The following is an 18,366-nucleotide window of genomic DNA, read 5'->3' on the forward strand; positions in this document are numbered from 1 at the left end:
CCTATGCTTCAACCCTTTAGTTTTGCTTCACATTGACATCAGCAGATTCCTTTTATCTGCGAATGCCTTTGTGCTGACTCTTCTAACTCTCCTAGGAGAATTGTAATATACTTTCCATACCCTTGATAACTGAGATTTCTTAGGTTTTGGAGAAACAGATATAGTATACTATCCAAAAAAAAAAAAAAAAAAAAAAAATCTTAGGAAAGAATTCAATCACAGAAATCCCACCCTCTCTCCACGAAGCAAACATTAGATTTGTGAGAGAAGAAGAAGAAAGTGTTGGGGAAAATGGTACAATACAAAAAATAAAATACAATCTCCAGGGTGTTTTAAAGTAAAACACCTCCTAACTCTGCCCCACCCAAAGGACAAGAAAGTTTGTACACTCCTAGGAACCTGACTTAAGGCCCAACTATCACAGACGCCCCTCTAGTATTTAATGTATAATTTGGCTGAGGAGGGGATGCATGGTGGATTACTTAATTACGGAGTGTAATTCAGTACCAGACTACACTTCTGAAGATAACCTGCTTATATTTTGTAACCTCAAAACTCTCCACTGAAGTGGTTTGGCGGACCATCAAAATCCTTTTTATTTGTCCAACCAAAGACCCACTGGCTTGTGCCAGAAACATAAAGAGGATCAGAGTTGAAACTTGAGAGAACAAAGGCAACAGGCCATAGTCGAGTTCCAGGCTTGCACCAGAGTCCTGGGTTGAAGCCCAGCCCTGCCAACCATCTGTCACGTGGTCTACCAAACAGTTCATGCAGCAGTCTCCTACAGACAAAGCCAGCACCGTGACTTCTTCGCAGTATGGCCACCTTTGAAGGCTATAAGGTTCAGTGGCTCGTTACTATCAGTTTATTATAAACTCAGTATTTAAGGAGTGAAAACAGGCAGCAGTGGGGATGGCTGAGGTTGAATCAGGAGAAGGCTGAGATCTGACCACTCTGATCTATGATTGCTGTTTTTGAGTAGATATTGTAAAGGGTCCCACAAGAAATCATGAAAAGAGGGACATGGGAGACTAAGAGCTCAATGTCCATCAGCAGAGGCTCAAAAAGGATCCTTAAGACGTTAAACTAAAAGGCTAAAGACTAGGGCTGGAGGGATGGCTCAGTAGTTAAGAGCACTTTCTGCTCTTCCAAAGGACCCTGGTTCAGCTCCCAGCACCTACCTACATGGCAGCTCACAATCATCCATAACTCCAGTTGTAGAGGATCCGACATCCACTTGTGGCCTCCCTGGGCACCAGACATATGCATTGCTGCACAGACATGCATGCAGGCAAAACATTCGTACACTCACAAAAGAATAAGTCAAATAAGTAAACCTTAACAACAAAGGTTAGAGAGTGAAACAGAAGCCCAGCCCCACCCCAATCTTACCTGCTGACTATCGGGGAGGTGTGACGTCAGAGAGGAGTGGGATTCCAGCAAGACAGACAGACACCCCTTCACAGACAGCCCTCACAGGCAGCCGGCACAGCTCACTCTTTTCGATCCTTCCCTAGCCCTGGTCTCTCCTTTTGTCTGTGCCCAACGGTGTCTAGCTTTTTAGTGTGCGAGTTTGAGTGTACGTGTGCACTCTCCCAACCCACCACCCCTGAACGGAACCAAACGTGAAGGGTAAGCAGATTCCTTTTTGGAGTATGGGGCTCGGTGTGCATCCCACCCCAGCACCACCCACCCCCACCATAATGTGCCCGTGTTTTAACTGTTGACTCACCGGAACACACTAATCCTTGATGATTACCTTCACACATAACACCATCCAGGCTTTCATCAGCGCCTGATCTCAAAGCACCTTCACAAAGAGTTCACAGTGATGCCACCCACTGGGCCGGGACCAGATTTTCTGGTTTTCTCGTGGGGTGTCTGGCATTTTGTACCTCCTTGGCTTTATTCTGGGGTGCTAAGGTCTGCCTAGCTCACTACACAGACCTTTTACCAAAGCTGCCCAAGAAGACACTCCGGAAAGCAGGGACTCAGCGTCCAACATCTTGCTTGTATCTCCAATGCCTGGTGTAACATCACACTAGATTGAAATCTTATGGAACGCATGGAGTTTAAATTTCAGGAAAAAACAAATGCACTAACAATGGCAGACTCATACTAAGAGCCACTGTGTGGTGTGTTTCTTCCATAAACTATAAGCCCAAAGCAAGTACATAAAGAGCCAAAGGTTCCTAAACCACGTTATTGCATGTACACCAGTTATAACCTAAATAAAATGTTCTAAAGGGTCACTTCGCTAACAAAGCTTCAACAAGAACGACTGAAGAACAGTCCAACACTCTATTCTATTTGTTTTGTTGAAATTATTATCTGCCCACAGGCACACAGACATTCCCACGGCTACTAAGGCACCTGACCCTATGCCAAGAACATGAGAGCAAGACGGGAGGGAGGAAGTCTAATAAAGTTAAAAATAAAACGTGAACAATGATTTGTGCAACCTCACTTTCGTGTGTATGTGTTCACTACTTGATAATTATGTCGGACAAGCTGTATACTTTGTTAAGGAGCTGCCAGTCTCATAATGAACCATCTAAACAACTACACTGCAAGCCTCCTGATGAGAGACACAGCCTCCAAGCTGGAAGTGGTGCCATACACTGGTGATCCTAAAACTTATGATGCTGAAGCAGAAGGATTACCTCCAGTTCTAGGCCAGCCTTGGGCTGTAAAATGGAAACGCTCTTTCAAAAATAAATAAAATAAGGAGAAACATAAGCTCTTATATATCATTCAGTTTGGTTGGTAGTTGTCTTGAGACAGGGTCCTACTATGTAGCCCAGGTTGGCCCCAATCCCTGGCTCCTCCATCCTCCCAAATGCTGGGATTTCAGATGCGCTAGTTCACTTACTGATCTTAGGTTGTTTTTCTTTTTAATCATTGGGTCATATCCTTTCCAAACCAAATCAAAAGCACATGTCAGCCCTCTATATGGTGAGTTTACACAGGATAAAGATCAAGAATTGATTGATGATGATTCCCAGAAAAAGAAAAAAAAAAAAAAGAAAATCAAGAATCAACTCTGCAACTACCACTGATTCTGTCAGTACACACCAGAGTTCTGCATAAGAGGGTCTTACATCTCTGCGGGATTACAGATGTCTTAGCAAGGTCTGGTGAGCAAGCACTGAACCAATGACCTAATGTCCCTCTGAGCCTGCGCCACATGATTCTGGGAAATCACTTACCTTCTCTGATACCTACTGCCTCTGACTATACTTCCCAGTAGCCCAAGTCAGTAAATTCCCCACTAGCTCAAAGTATCTCTGTCTAGATATGTCTTTTACTATTGCTAGCAAGATTCTTTAAGAATTACACTAAAGAGGGATACTATTTAATTAAAGATGATTTTCTACTCCTGTACTGAATATGGCATTCAACCCACTCATTAAAAAAAAAAAGCAAAAACATTTTCATGTAATGCAATCATCAAAAATAAGTTCTTAAGAGTTCTTAAGTCAAAGATTTGCTTGAAATTTAATTTGCTTACCAGTTGAGAGATAAGTAAACAACAAAATACAAAGAAATGTAGAAAAAGTGGATGCCTACCAGGTTCAGTCTCCCATGAAGGTAAAAGAATAAGGCATAAGAGTAAATGCAGCACCCCAAAGCTAGACCTTTTGACTGTCTGCTTGAAATGACTTTTTCCTGGAAGTCTGGTACCATCCTTCTGATTCGGGATCAGCTTCAACATCACCCCTTGAAGCCCCAACTCCACACACTATCTGAGACCCACGCCTTCTCACAGGGCCCTCTCAAACTCCATTAGCATGGCACCCATGGAGTTCTTCAACCTTTCAATTTTGTCATCTACTTCTTGAATAGGCTTGTAGACTCATCAAACATAAGTAGTATTTTGACCTGCCTGGCAGCTCCTTAATAAATGTTGACGAGTAAACTGGCAAATCCTGATAATGAATCTGAAGCGTGCGGAAACCATCAAAAATATAAACAGTAAAATAAAAAAATAGTTATGCTAATAGCAAGAAGGAAGTAGGTCTGCTGGAATCCACTTTTAGTACTGTCTCCCTTTTTACATCAAAGCGATAGATAGATAGATAGATAGATAGATAGATAGATAGATAGATAGATGATAAACAGATAGAAGATAGATCATATGACAGACAATAGTAAATAGACAGATAGATGATGACAGACAGATAGACAGATAGATAAGCAGACAGAGAGACAGATAGATACCCTGTCCCAGTGCTAAATTATTAAAAGTGAGCTACAAATAATTCTTAGTTTATACAAAAGTGTGAACATCAAAAAATACACTCACCCATGGCTTTCTACTCAGACTGGAGAACAAAGAGCTACTGTCTATTCTAGTAGGACACAATCCTCCTTATAAATCACAGAAGAAGGAGGACTGGAGAGCAACACTCAGACATCAGGCTAAAGATACAACGTTACGGGAAACCAAGATGCTGTCAGTAAAATTCAGAAAGGGTATGCTTCATCTTACAAGAAAATTGCTAATTTTTTTCCCAGAAAATTATTCTTGAGATGCTCATTTGGAGCCATGCCCCACACAGTTCCTATACTGGGGCTGTCTCTCACTGGCCGCCTTCCAGATGCTTGCAGTCAAAGTAAAGGGACTGCAGTAGAAAAGTTGTGTTCTGCCCTCTTTTATACTATGGGTTGTAAAAAAAAAAAAAAACAACAACACCCTGTGTATTAAAGGCTTGGCTGCAGTCTGTGACTCTATTAGGGGTAGGAGGAATCTTTAGTAGGAGAGGCCAAACGGAAGGAAGTTAGGTTATTGGGGCATGTCCTTAAAGGGGCTACCAACACATTTATGTATCCCTCACCCTCACTCTAACAACAGAGCGAACACACTTCTTCCATTCACTGTGTTTCCATCCTAACGTGCCATGCCAGACCACTGTAGTTCTAAAGCAGCACAGAAGGACACTGTGAACCATAGTAAACCTTTCCTCTTATAGAGGCGATGAGCTCTGGTATTTTATCCCAGCAAAGGAGAGCTGATTAACATGTAACATGCAATGGTATCATTGTTACAGCTTTCTCGTAAGGTGTATGCCATGCTTTGTGTATCTGTGCTCAGGGAGGGGTACGGTCTGGTGTAGTTAGCATGGGACAATATCTAAGGAAGGACTCATAAAATATTGGGAGACAACTAAAAGGAAGGTGGGATGGTAGAGAGTCAGGCCTTCGGCTCATCTACCAGAAGTGGGAGAAACCCCTCAGGAATGCTCTTTTAAGTTCCAAGGATACTTCAGAGAGGGGGTAAAAGACTAGAGACAGGCCTATTTCCAGATTACAGACTACTACCAAGACTACTATTTGAAAAATGGGCTTTCATATCTCAAGCAATTTTATATAAGTAACCACAAAGCACAGATTTTTTTTCCCACACTTTAATCTCATGCCATTAAATATTCAGTCAGCTAACAGAGTTACAGGCTCTTGATTTGGGGTTATTATTAATTAGGAGACTTTTGCACCCAGATTCATCCTGATAGACTCATCTTATGAAATGAAACATGCCTGCCATGGATCGAATTCGCACTCTTTATCACGAGCCTCCACACCTGTGGTTAATTTCCATCAGCAGGAGCAGGAGCACTAGTTTTCCGGTCATTTGCAATGTCGCATCTCTGAAGATGCATCTTACCTGACAATTAATAGGAACGATCTATATTTACCATCAATAACCTAAATTCCCAAAGGTGACAGAATCACTAATGTAAATTAGGAACTTACCCAGGGCCTTATATGCATAGCAGGCAAGGGCTATCCCCCTTCCCCTTCTCCCCCCAAGTACAGAAACTGATTCACAGTGGCTTGGTTTGATTGATTGCTTCCCTGTTTGAGACAGTGTGTTTCACTATGTATCTTGTGTTGTCCTTGAACTTTCTGTGTGGCCACAGCTGGCCTCAAACATGCAATCCCTCTGTTACAGCCTTCCAAGTACTGAGATTACAGGTATGCATCAATACAACCAACTCCACAAAGATGCTAAATCATCTTAATTAAAAGGTGCTCTCTTATCTGGGCACAGTGGTCTTTTTTGAGACTGATACTCCAACCAAGGACCATGCATGGAGATAACCTAGAACCCCTGCACAGATGTAGCCCATGGCAGTTCAGTGTCCAAGTGGGCTTCATAGTAATGGGAACAGGGACTGTCTCTGACATGAACTGATTGGCCTGCTCTTTGATTACCTGCCACTGAGTGGGGAGGAGCCTTACCAGGCCACAGAGGAAAATAATGCAGCCACTCCTGATGAGACCTAATAGACTAGGATGAGAAGGAAGAAAAGGAAGACCTCCCCTACCAGTAGACTTGGAGAGGGGCATGCATGGAGAAGGAGGAGGGAGGGATTGGGAGAGGAGGACCAAGAGAGCTACAGGGGAGATACAAAGTGAATAAAGTGAAATTAATTTTTTTTTAAAAATGTGCTCTCTTTATCCAATGATTTAAAAAAAAATTACAACTGTTTGTATATACTGGCTAGTTTTTATGTCAACTTGACAAAAGTTAGCGTCATCAGAGAGGAAGAAACCTCAGTTGAGGAAATCTGGCTGAAGGCAAGCCTGTAGGGCATCATCTTAATTAGTGATTGATACTGCAGGGTCCATCCCATGGTGGGTGGTGCCATCCCTGGGCTGGTAGTCCTGGGTTCTATAAGAAATCAAGCTGAGCAAGCCAGGAGAAGCAAGCCAGTAGGAAGCACTCTTCCATGGCCTCTGCATCAGCTCGTGCCTCCAGGTTCCTGCCCAGCTTGAGCTCCTACCCTGACTTCCCTCAGTTGACTGCAATTCAGGACACATAAGCCAAATAACTCCTTTACTCCCTAAGAGGCCTTCGGTCATGGTGTTCCATCACAGTAATAGTAACCCTAAGACACAAACATGTGGGTTTGTGCATGTGTGCGTGTGTGTGTGAACGGTGAACTTTATGCTACGCTTGAGTCTAAAAAGAAACAAAAGAGGTGAGATGTAGCTCAATGACAGAGCACTTTCCCAGCACATGCAAGGGCCTAGGTTCAATCCCCAAAACCATCACACAATATTCAAGGAAAACTAGAAATAATGTGTCACCCCAATGTTTCCCCCAGTGCCAGGGCTCTCAATGGTGTTCCAACAGAGAGAACTACACAAAGAACAAACTAGCATCATGCTGCAGAAGTCACCTTCTGAGATCCTCCAATCCCAGATGCCCAGAGGGTATCTGAGTTTAGGAGATGGAAGAGGAGGAGACAGGCAAGGATTACCCAAAACACAGGAGTCATGGGACATACAGAGCCTGCTTGTCCTCCCCAGTGGCTGTATGGGTGGGTAACTTCAGGAAACCCCAAGTGGAAAATCGCTGAGATAGACACGGCCAAAAACAGCTCAAACTTTCAAAACTGTTTCCACTGAGACAAGACATGAAAGGCCAAAGCCATGCTCAGTGATTCAGAGATTGTACTGCTCAGGCAGAGGACCCAAGCTCAGGTCCCAGCTCCCACTCTGGACAATTCACACCTGCTCGCAATTAACTCCAGCTAAGTCGCCTCTATCCTCTGTGGGCACCTCACTCACAATACACACCCCCAGTCAACACACAGACACGGGGCTTAATCTTTCAAGAGGACAGGACCTGAGAGGACAATGGATGCAGAAAGGAAATAAACGTTAGCAGTCACTGTGCTCATCCCTCACGCTGTCAACAAGTCTTAGAAAACCTCGATGTTTCAGTTGGCTAAGCCCCAGTCCGTTGCCCGTGCATTTGTCTCTCTGACTTCGCTCTTCTACTTTTTAAGTTCCAAGGGGAAGCATTCGTCTTCTGGAAGTTTTAGAGGGGCTCGTTTTTCTGACACTGGCAGGTAGGAGCCGGCTAGCTTCTTAGTTTTAACTTGGACCACATCGAGCGTCAGGGGGTGGGGAGGGCTCGGGATAGTCTTTGGCGTTTCTGAGCTGCAGCACTTTTTTTGCTTGTACCTCCACTGACCTGCCTTCAGGCTTATTTTAGGACAACACACACCATGCATTCCATTGAGAAGAACTTATCGCCAGCCCTAAACTAGCTTAATACAACACGCTGTTTCCTCCCATTGTTAGGCATGTTGGACACATGAAGAGTGGCCACAGGCATGTCTGAAAACCCTTGTGCTTTAAATATAAGTTTGGATGGACTTTCCAATCACACACACACACCAGAAAAAAAAATGTACCCTAATTCTACTTCTGAGTTAAAGTCATATTTGTCTTGTGCCCTAGGCAAAGACAAATCCAATCTTTAATGTGTGTCTATGTGTGCGTTTGTCTGTTTATCTAAAGAACAAGGTAAATAAATGAGAGTCCTCTGCAGAAGTACGGTCCAGTCCGCACTGAAAATACACAAGTAAGTTCTCCAGAAGCACGTGAGTGGTTCCCAGCTGTGGGGTTCATCATTCATCAAATACCGAGAATGGTAAAGGAACCCGGGATTTCATACAGCCAACCACATTCCTCACAAACAACAAGAATTCATGGATACAGATACAATTATCCACATACATACATACACATACACACTCCCACACATATACATAATATACATACAAGCACATTCTCACACACATACATAAATACACACACTCACACACATACATACAAACGCAAACACAACCACACACTCACATATACCCAGATATATACATACATACACACACAGGCACACACACAAACATTCACATACATACATGCATATACACACATACATACATACATACATACATACATACATGCAGACAGGCACATATACACTGAATCATCAATGTCTTTTCAGTCAATGACACAGAATGAATGTTTGAAGCCTGTAGAAAACTCATGTGCTAAAATCTAATCAGCAGAGTGGTGACCTTAGGGGGCAAGCCCGGGAGAAGCAGGTAGGTCCAGGGAGTGAGACCTCACAGGATCAATGCCTGTGTGGGATAAATAAGGCTCCCCGGAGCTGCCTTTCGATTCCCGCCATGTGAGCACACAAGTCCTCACGCTTTGTTTTGTTTTTCAAGGAAATGGCCAGCATGCTGCACACTCCTCCGTCACGATCCCCTCTCCTCCACTGGCTAAAATCCTGCCTGAGCCAGACAGCCTGAGTTACAACTCCAGCCTCGCCATTTGCTACCTTCCAGGCCATAGGCACTAACTACGCGTTCTTCATGTCCTTCGTCTGTAAAATTAGATTAGAACTCAAGCCTGCCTGGCAGAGTTATTATAAGAACTACATGAGCTGATACCTAGAAAGCTCTCAGCCTGGTACACAGACGCACCATTTCAAGGAGAGTTATCACTATTACCGACACTCCTAGGACCATAACCCTGACCTTTCTAACACTCATTTCCTTCCTTTCCTTAATAGATTTCACTTTTACCGATGGGGGTAGGGGAAGACCCACTCCTCCAGCCTGTATCTGCTGACTTCTCCCACTCTGAAAGCCACAGCAGAAGGCATGGAGAGGCAGGTGCTGAGTCAGCCCTACTGGATCATCTTTACTTCCACGATGAATAATAAATCACCTGGCAATTCTCACAATGGACTGCAACTCGGCTCTGCCCACAGCCGGGCTCAAAACAAAGGTAAAAAGCAATGATCCCTCATCCAGGACTGTTTACTGGCAGAATCGAGGCAAACATTCAGATTAATAAAGAATGCACGTGTGTTCCTACTCACATCCCGGGATCAGCTAGAAAATTGAAACAATATCCCCAGCAACCAGCACATACCTCATCCAAATGGACACACACACACACACACACACACATATCTACCAGCAATACTCTGGATCCATTTAAACCTCCATGAAGTATAAGAAACACAGAGTATCACATCTGGGATTCACCCATGCCCTTGAAACGACACAAAACTTAACACAGTGATGCCATAGCATTCAGAAAAAGAAAGCCTACACCGAGAAGCCATCGTGACATGCCAGAGGGCATTCACTATCTAATATGAATCGTCAAGGGGTCGCATCCCTTCAGAGAAGCCCCTTTCATTTGCCATCTTAATAAAAACCACAGCAGAAGAAAAGTTACATGCTTCAAAAGATGCCTGACATAAAGGTTCTGTCTAAAAGAGCGGTTTGTTCACAGATCTTATTTTGCCATCTGTAGACAAAAGATAAACAAAACCGTGCTCGGTAATGCTAGGCCTCTTGGTGTAGCCTGGGAGTGGCCTGTGAGGAAACCTTGGGAGAGCCTACAGTAAGAAAGCAGTTTCCAAGAAGGAAAGGCAGGTTACATCTGAAAGTATTCTTTAATTGTCCCTCCTTCTATAGCTAACCGAAGTCTCCTTCTGCCTGATATTTTGTGGGGATAAATGAATGAGCCTCATTACAGGATGACCAAATCACCAGGTATTTTCCCCATGATTCTCTTCCCCCAGTGCTGGCCAGAGGGTTCATCTGGGAGAGGGGGCTTGTCACCAAGCCTGAGAATCAGAATTCAGTCCATGGGGCCCATATTGTGGAAAGAGAAAACCAACTGTCCTCTGCCCCCCCACAAGTGTGCCATGAATGTGTGTATATGCACACACCTACACAATACGCATACATGATAAACACACATAAGAATGCACACATGCAAACCCACCGCCAAATAAATAAAAACATTTACAAGGACAGAATCATCTTCCCACAGTGCTTAGGTTCACACTCTGTTCTTTCCTGGCTCTGCCCATCAGGAAATGACTGCTATGCTCTGACAACAGAAGCTCATCTTATCCTCTTAGGTCCTAGGTCTCCAGCCCCTGGCGGAATGAAGGGGACACCCACCTCTACTACTGCCACCGTGTACCAACAATATCCAACCGTGGCCGCAGCATGTTCCTTCTGGCTTTTGCCATGAGCAGGAAGAGGAGACTCTAGGACCCTGAGTTTGTTCCTCCAACTTTATGTTTCTTTCACCTACAAAATGAGGCTAAGGATGCCAACTTAACCCAGCTTGAGGCCTGCAGATTACAGGCAGCCGGTAACCTCTTTTGAAGAGCGATAACCGTCTGCTCCACTCAAACAGCACAATTTTTCTTTCCTCCTTTGGAAATCTAAGGGCATTTGAGGAAGCGAGTTCCCCTCTGCACGGAGCCCAGTATGACAAGGCATCGAAGGAGGGTTTCCTGGAGAAGAGGATAAGGAACACAGAATGAGCACTAATGAGACCAGCCTTTGACATCACTCTGTTATCTTCCAGAATGAGACGATAGGATGTTTATTTATTACATGTGTGGGTGCACACATGGGCATCACGTGTACACAGGCTCATATGATACCACAACACACTTATAGAGGTCAGAGGACAACTCTTGTAGGCTGGTTTTCTCCTCCATCATGTGAACGCCTAGGATCCAACTCAAGTAATCAGGCTTAGGGGTCAGCTCCTTTACCTATTAACCATCTCATCAGTGCGACAATGTCTTTTGTACTATATGCTTTGAACAGGGTGATTCGAAGATTAGTGGGAAGGGAACACAAGGTAGACACTGCTTGTTACTCTTCTATCAAACTTTGAGGGGTGTAACGTTTTAATAGCATTTATATCCATTTTATGGTCATGAACTTGAACTAACCCAGACAAATACTTTGAAACAGCTAGCCAACTTCATTCTATGGGTAATCGTTAAGTTTTAATCAGGATGTGGTTCAATTTCTGGAACAGTGAACGTTAAGATGAGTTCATCATGGAAATTGTGCAAAAGAGGGAAGGAAAAGAATGGAGGGGGAAACTGGGGAGGATGGAGAGGAAAGGAAAGAGGAGGATGGGGGGAGGAGGGAGGAGGAGAAGGGAGGAAGAGGAGGAGAGGAGGAACAAAAGACCCGCCCCCTCCAGCCAATAAGCGATGGCGGCTGCTGGCTGGGAACACTTCCCTTTTTGCAGCTGTCCTCTCCTGCAGTTGGCAGAAAGCACTGCCAATCTGGGACTGGCCTCCAGTGAGGACAGCATTGTTTTATTGGTTACTTAGGCAGTGCACCCACCATTAATGGAGTTTTTATCTCTCCTTTTTCCTGTCAGAACAGAACCAGCCAGTCTGACTCTGTTATTATCATTAAGAAAGCTTTTTCTCCCTCCCCCAGACACACGCTCTTTAATCCAAACAACATCTGGGAAACTCCTGCCTCTATCGTGTAGAAAGGAAACAGATACGGAGGGAAAGGTGAAAAAAGTACAGCTCTAGCCACACTGGAAAACCAATAAATTCCAACAGGCAAAGGTTGCTTGAGCCACCCTGAACCTCTGAGATGCTGCTGGTCTCAAAAAGCCAGTGTCACTGTGAGCTGTAACCAGACTACTGCCATTTTGACATGTAGCTTTTTCTAAAATCAAACAAAAATAGAAGACATGGAAAGAAAAATGATATGCTGGGAAATGTCCCTGCTAACAAGTCCAATTTTAAATAAAAATCCTATTTAGAAGATTATTTTTAATATTATTGATATTTAATATTTTTCTCCAAATACAAGGGTAAATACAAGGACTGTCTATAAGTCATCACAGTGAGTCCATCACTAAAGTAGAAACTAACAGGAAAACCTGGCAGCACTAAACCCAGATAATACATCCTCTTGTCCTGGACCGCTGCCTCCTTTGCAGCTGAAGTGTCTCATGTGGTCAGATCACGCTCTGAAGTGCGCTTCTTGCTCAGACCGTGCTCTGAGACATCAATTCCACACAAGAGAACCCACAAAGCCAACCACACTGCAGTTCACACTGGGGCTTCCAGCCTCTCAGCCCCTGGTCCCTTGCCTCAGCCATGCTGTCTGAAAGCATGCACACCCTACTCTCTACTGCATGCTGGAACAAGGCCTACGGGGACCCAAGTGTAGGTCCCTTCAACACTGACCCTAAGTAAACAGACCTTAAAATTTTAAGAGGTCCAACACACAGGTGCCGGGCAATCCCTCCTGCCCCCCTCCCCCACACTACAGTTTATCCCGTGTACTACTAACAGCCACGTAAGGTTAAAAGTGTTTACTTCCTCAGACCTGCTCATTATCCCAAGCTGAACATCTGAGTATCGGCAAAAGTTAACCATTAACTTTTAATTTTTTGTTATTGTTCCATTCAGAAAAAAAAAGGGGGGGTAGGAGGGAGTCACTAAGTGTCTGAGCTACAGGCTGCTGCTGGCTCCCGGGAAGCTGTGCCTAATGACAGGCTCCATAAGGTAACGTGATCCTCTCACAGTGGGAGACTTGAGTAAGCACTGGCCTCTCTCTGCTCTCGCCTTCCCATTGTCCCACCCTGCAGGGCCAGCTGTTTCTGACAGCCAAATTGCTGCATGCTAAGCAATGAATGCTGTCAGGGAAGGAATTTTCATCTCTATAATGCATAGGCCTCCGTGGACAAATTATACAGCTTATGGTGCTGGCTGCAGGATGCTGCTCCGGGCTTGAAGTGCTGCCAAAACACAGCCTGTCCTCCACCAGCCCCAGCCCCAAGCTGACAAGACAGTCACCAAAAATAATAATAATAATCTGAATGGCCAGACAGAATTGGAACATGTGTTTTCAGAGACAAACCAAACCTGTGGGGAACAGCCATCTCACACCAATCTTTGAAGTAACAGAGAGGGGTAAGGTATGAGCACTCACCAAGCTATGTCACAGCAGGGCCACCTAGCACAGCATCCTTCGCTACCCTGAAGACATGGGCCCCGCACAGCGGCATGGTCCCCAGCGCTCTGCTTCTACTTACTCGGAGGACATTAGAACTTCTTGAAAGGCAACAAAAATGGAAGAGACCCAAAATTAGTGCTCGTCCGTAATAAAGAAGGGCCTCACCATGTGCCTCCTGGGGTCGTCCCTCCCCAGCTCTGCAAGCTGCACGACAGCTTTTCCAGTAATGATCTCTGACTCCGACTTGGGACACCAAGAGTTCCTTTCTGAGTCTGTTCTGGGGACAGACAGACTACAACAAGCAGCATGCACAATGAACTGGATTTGGGGTAGGATGTGACCTAGATTGACCAAGCCGCAGTGACTCTGGGATCTTCACTGGGAAGATAACTAGAAAAGAAAGTCTGGTTTTCTCCATATGCATGAATGTGGGAGAATATGCCACAGCAGTCCTGCTTTCAGAGAGAAAAATCTTGCCTGAGAATGACAGAGGAAGAATTTGTGTGCACAGAGCTGGGGACCGGGGGTGGGGCAACAGGGGACAGGGACTAGGTCTCAGGGACACTGCTTGAGCGATGGTCTGCCCAGATCTGGAGCGACCAGTGTTGCCTTCCCTGAGCTTTCCAGGGCTTACAAACGCAAACTAAGCATGCACACCCTCACTCCCTCCAACAGCATCCAAACACACACCATGAAAAGCAGGAAAAAGGAAAATGTTTCCTTGTAGCTATTACGCCTGCTACAAGCTGGAAATGGGAAGTGTGGCCTAAATCGGGCCATTCTGCAAAGCAGGTCTAGATGTCTGACCTGAATTCAGGGAGAGACGAGCAAAGTAAGCTCAGGATCTGCATTTTCCTTTAATGTTATAAATCTTAGCACGGAACAAGTGGCGTAAGGAAAATGGACTGGAACCCAGTGTGAAGGCTTACGTCTGTAGTCCCAGTACTTAAACTACTGAGGCAGAAGAGATGTCATACATTTAAAGCCAGCCTCAGCTACAAAATAAAACCCTGTCTCAGAAAAAAAAAAAAGATAAAGAGATCTCAGATCACACATTTCATGCCAGTGAGACCAGCTACAAGGAGGCTAGGGTCCCGTGGAAGCCATGAGCAGAGCAATAGAGAAGACAGCTACGCACTCAGCTTGGTCACAGCACAGGCATCTGCATGTCATGAGCTGCCAAGGCCATCACTCACTGTCTCCTGCAGCCGTCCACTTTATCATTAACTACTGTCTGGCCGACAAGGGCAGGGCCCAGGTCAAGAACACCCAGAACTTGCAGACAGAAGGCATAAGCAGACCAGGCTGGACTCCCAGCCACTCACAGCAAACTATAAATATCCTCCCGGCTGCAGACCTGGCAGAGACACCCTTCTCTCTCCCCCGTTGGTTACAGAAGTGCAGCCAGGACTTTCCCCCAGGAAAGTCAGCACAAGCAACCAGGCGTGGCAAAAATAGGAGCTGCACACACAGCTTACTCAGCGCCGCGGTAGGCCTTATGTCCATCTTGTCCATCCCTGGCTTCTCATCCCCAAAGATCAAAAAGACGAGATGCTCGTGTTGAAAGTGATACATACGTACATACATACATACATCATACATACATACATACATACATACATATTTAAAATCTCAGTTTGGGGCTCAGAATAAACTATGTAATGTGAAGATGCACAGTGCCACTGGAAGGGGGGACAAGGGGAAAAAGACCAACCTTATCCTTCTCCTTTAAGACACTCACAGAGCCCTAGAGTTTATTTGGCTTTAGGAGGAACCATTCTACAGACATGTTCCTAGTTATGAACATTATTTTTAAAAAATTAAAAAAAAAACCAGAACCCCCATAATCCAACACCAACAGCTGGTGCTCCAAAATGTGGACAGAAATAAGTTTCAGAGTACAGAGGATATTCGGGGCCCACTGCGTTCATGGCATTTCCTACCCATGCTCACTCTTCCACCAGGACGCTGGGAGTGTCTGTGGTGAGCAGTTTCAGACACTAAGAGTCAGAACAGCAAGTGTGAAGGGCCTGCAACTCCACACAGAAGTCAGTTCCTCCATTTACCACCTTACTCCTGTGAAAGACCCCAAATCTGACAATACTCTTTCTGGACAAGAACATCCAAGACTACTTAAAAATTCCTCCACTTACAATTCAGGCAATGTCATCAACGACCAGTCACATCAACAGTCAAGTTCAGACAATGGTACACTTCACCTATACCCTCCTCTCCCACTTCCAGGATAGATAGATAGATAGATAGATAGATAGATAGATAGATAGATAGATAGATAGATAGATAGATAAGTGGTGTGATAGTCAGGGGTTAAGCGGAAATGACACTACACACAGAACGCTTTTAATGAAAGTGTTCACTCCGGGCAGGGATCTGTTAAAACATTCATCTGCTACTAGAGACCCACTGTGAATTCCAGGCTTCCCAATTCAAAGGACAACATATTTAATCATATCCCCCACGATACAGAATAAACCTCTCAGTCTTCAAAAGTCATTCCTTAAAAATGAACATTTTGGACTGAGGATTCAGTTCAGGGACAGTGTACTTGCCTGGTATGTACAATGCCCTGAGTGTGAGCTCTAGTACAACAACAACAACAAAAAGGAGAGGGGTGGGGGAGGAGGAATTTAGTCCTAATCCAACCATTTCTAAACTGCAGAGTCCCGCTGAGTTTGGGGGTAGGAGTCTTTTACGAATGGTAAGTGGAGTTTCAAAGAGCCCAGGGTAACAAATGGTTCCGATCCGTGAGGCAGGTGGTTATGCCATTCTCTTTCTGCAAAGTAACAAAATACAAACCCACAGCCACTGTTGTGATGACCGACATACCCCACAGAGCACCACCCAAGTCTGAAGTCTTCCTACAGGCAGTTTGTAACATTCCTAAATCACTGCCCCTGTCCCAGTTTCTCCCATATAATAAATACTAGTGGACACAATGTTCTGAATACTTTTAGGTACCAAACATTGCTGTGCAAGGAATTTACCTGCAAATTATTACCCTTAATTCTCCCGAAATGCACCATGATACAACGAGTTATCTTCTTTCTACAGATGAACACACTTCAGGATCACAGAAGTTATGTGACTTCTCTAATATCACTCCCACTAAGGTGAGGTGGAGCAGCACTCTGGCTGCCTAACATTACAGGCCATTTTGTCCACTGTGTTACAGCCTTTGCATTCCCTCTCCACAGCAGAGAGGGACACCTTGGCACAGGATTAACATGTACCTTATGAGCATGTCTATTGTGATGGAATACTGCCACTCTAAGTAACGGTTTTATTACAAGGACTTCAGCAGTCACTGGATCTGTGGATTACAATAAAACTTAAAAGGAAGTGGATCATTAAATACCAGCTTGAAAATACAAGCATGGCTAAAATTAATCACCTCCAAATGCTTTGTTCAAAAAAGTCATAGCATCACTTTAAGAGGATGAGAATGGCAGCATCCACTCAAAGTAAGACTGGGGCAAAAGGAAAAGAAAAACAAAACGGAACACTGATAACCTTAAAATTAAAACAAATAGAGAAGAGCATAATTAGGAAAACAGCCAAAGGCCCATGCTCAAAGAAAAGCCACTCATAGCAGCTGTGCATGCAGAGGGTTAAAATAGAACCTATCAGCCAATGACACCAAGCAACCACCTCTGGTGGGTGCCAGGCTACCCTCCCTGACTCTGACCTCCACTGAACCTCAGGAGATCATATTCAGGTGCCTGCAAGCGTCTTCTGGAGATGGTGGGTAAGATGGCATATTCCTACAATCGCAGCACTGAGGGTGATTCCAGTGACAATAAAGACTTCCAAGAGGCAGGCATGACAAATTCTCAAGTAACAGTGACAAGTCTCCAAAAGGCCTCATCCAGCAGACCTCCAGAGCCACTGTCCCAGCCAGCTTACCGGACTGTCCACTGCTCATTCACTGTGGTATCACCTCTGTTCCCTTTTCAGACACTCGCTGAAGGGCCCAAAGGCACCAAGGGCAGCTCCTCTGCTCCTACCAAAAGGGAAGAAGACAAGACATTACCAAAACAAACAACAAAGAAAGGTTGTACCAATCAAAGAGACAATCCATGGCTGCTGGCAATGGTGTTGTGAGTGGAGTAACTAGTGCCGCCTGGAAGTCATGTCCATATCCTACTCTTAGAGCATGCGATAGGGCACCTTTCATTGAGGTTCGTGATGAGTCCCCCTAAAAAGGTTCAGGGACTCAAGGGGATTCAAAGTTCTAAGACGCAACCACACCACAGGTGCCCTGATTTACTCAGTAGATTGACCCATTGATGGATTCACAATTTGATGCCATTATCCTGCAATACAGATACTAAGCTTAGAACTAAGAGGCCATCGACTTCTGGAAACAGGAGCTGACCCACGTAAACAGGGCCTCCTTTGAGCGTGTTTCTCTCAGGTATTTGTCTGAGGCCTGACTTACACGGACCTTATTTGGAATAGGGTCTTTACAAATTAATTACACTAATTAGGTTAAGGATCTCAGGTTGAGATCATCCTGGATTATCTGTGTGGGCCTTAATTCCAAAGACAGTGTCCTTACAGGAGATACAGGGAGAGAAGGAAAAGATCCTGTGGGAGCGAGGCACAGACCAGCGCTATCCAGTCACAAGCCAAGCCAAACTGGATGGAGCTTGAAGGACAAGAAAGGAGTCTCCCCGCAGGATACCAGGAGCATAACCCTGCTGGCATCTTCACTTCA

At 44.8% G+C, this 18,366-nt stretch overlaps 1 protein-coding gene across 5 annotated transcripts in view; it reads right to left on the minus strand.

Annotated features, from left to right (window-relative positions):
- Positions 1 to 18,366, minus strand: part of Acvr1 (activin A receptor type 1) — a 124,330-nt gene that overhangs the window by 79,406 nt on the left and 26,558 nt on the right. For 3 of the 5 annotated variants that reach the window (XM_060390198.1, XM_021638751.2, XM_021638758.2), the window contains one exon: positions 17,553 to 17,649. In XM_060390198.1, coding sequence (XP_060246181.1) covers positions 17,553 to 17,571 — 19 coding nt within the window. In that variant the 5' untranslated portion in view covers positions 17,572 to 17,649. Of the gene's footprint in view, positions 1 to 1,392; positions 1,643 to 13,604; positions 13,626 to 17,552; positions 17,650 to 18,366 lie in introns of those variants that run through there. The other 2 variants (XM_060390197.1, XM_060390195.1) reach the window with 2 other exon arrangements.

This window comes from Meriones unguiculatus, chromosome 8 (assembly GCF_030254825.1).
Source record: "Meriones unguiculatus strain TT.TT164.6M chromosome 8, Bangor_MerUng_6.1, whole genome shotgun sequence".
NCBI lineage: Eukaryota > Metazoa > Chordata > Mammalia > Rodentia > Muridae > Meriones > Meriones unguiculatus.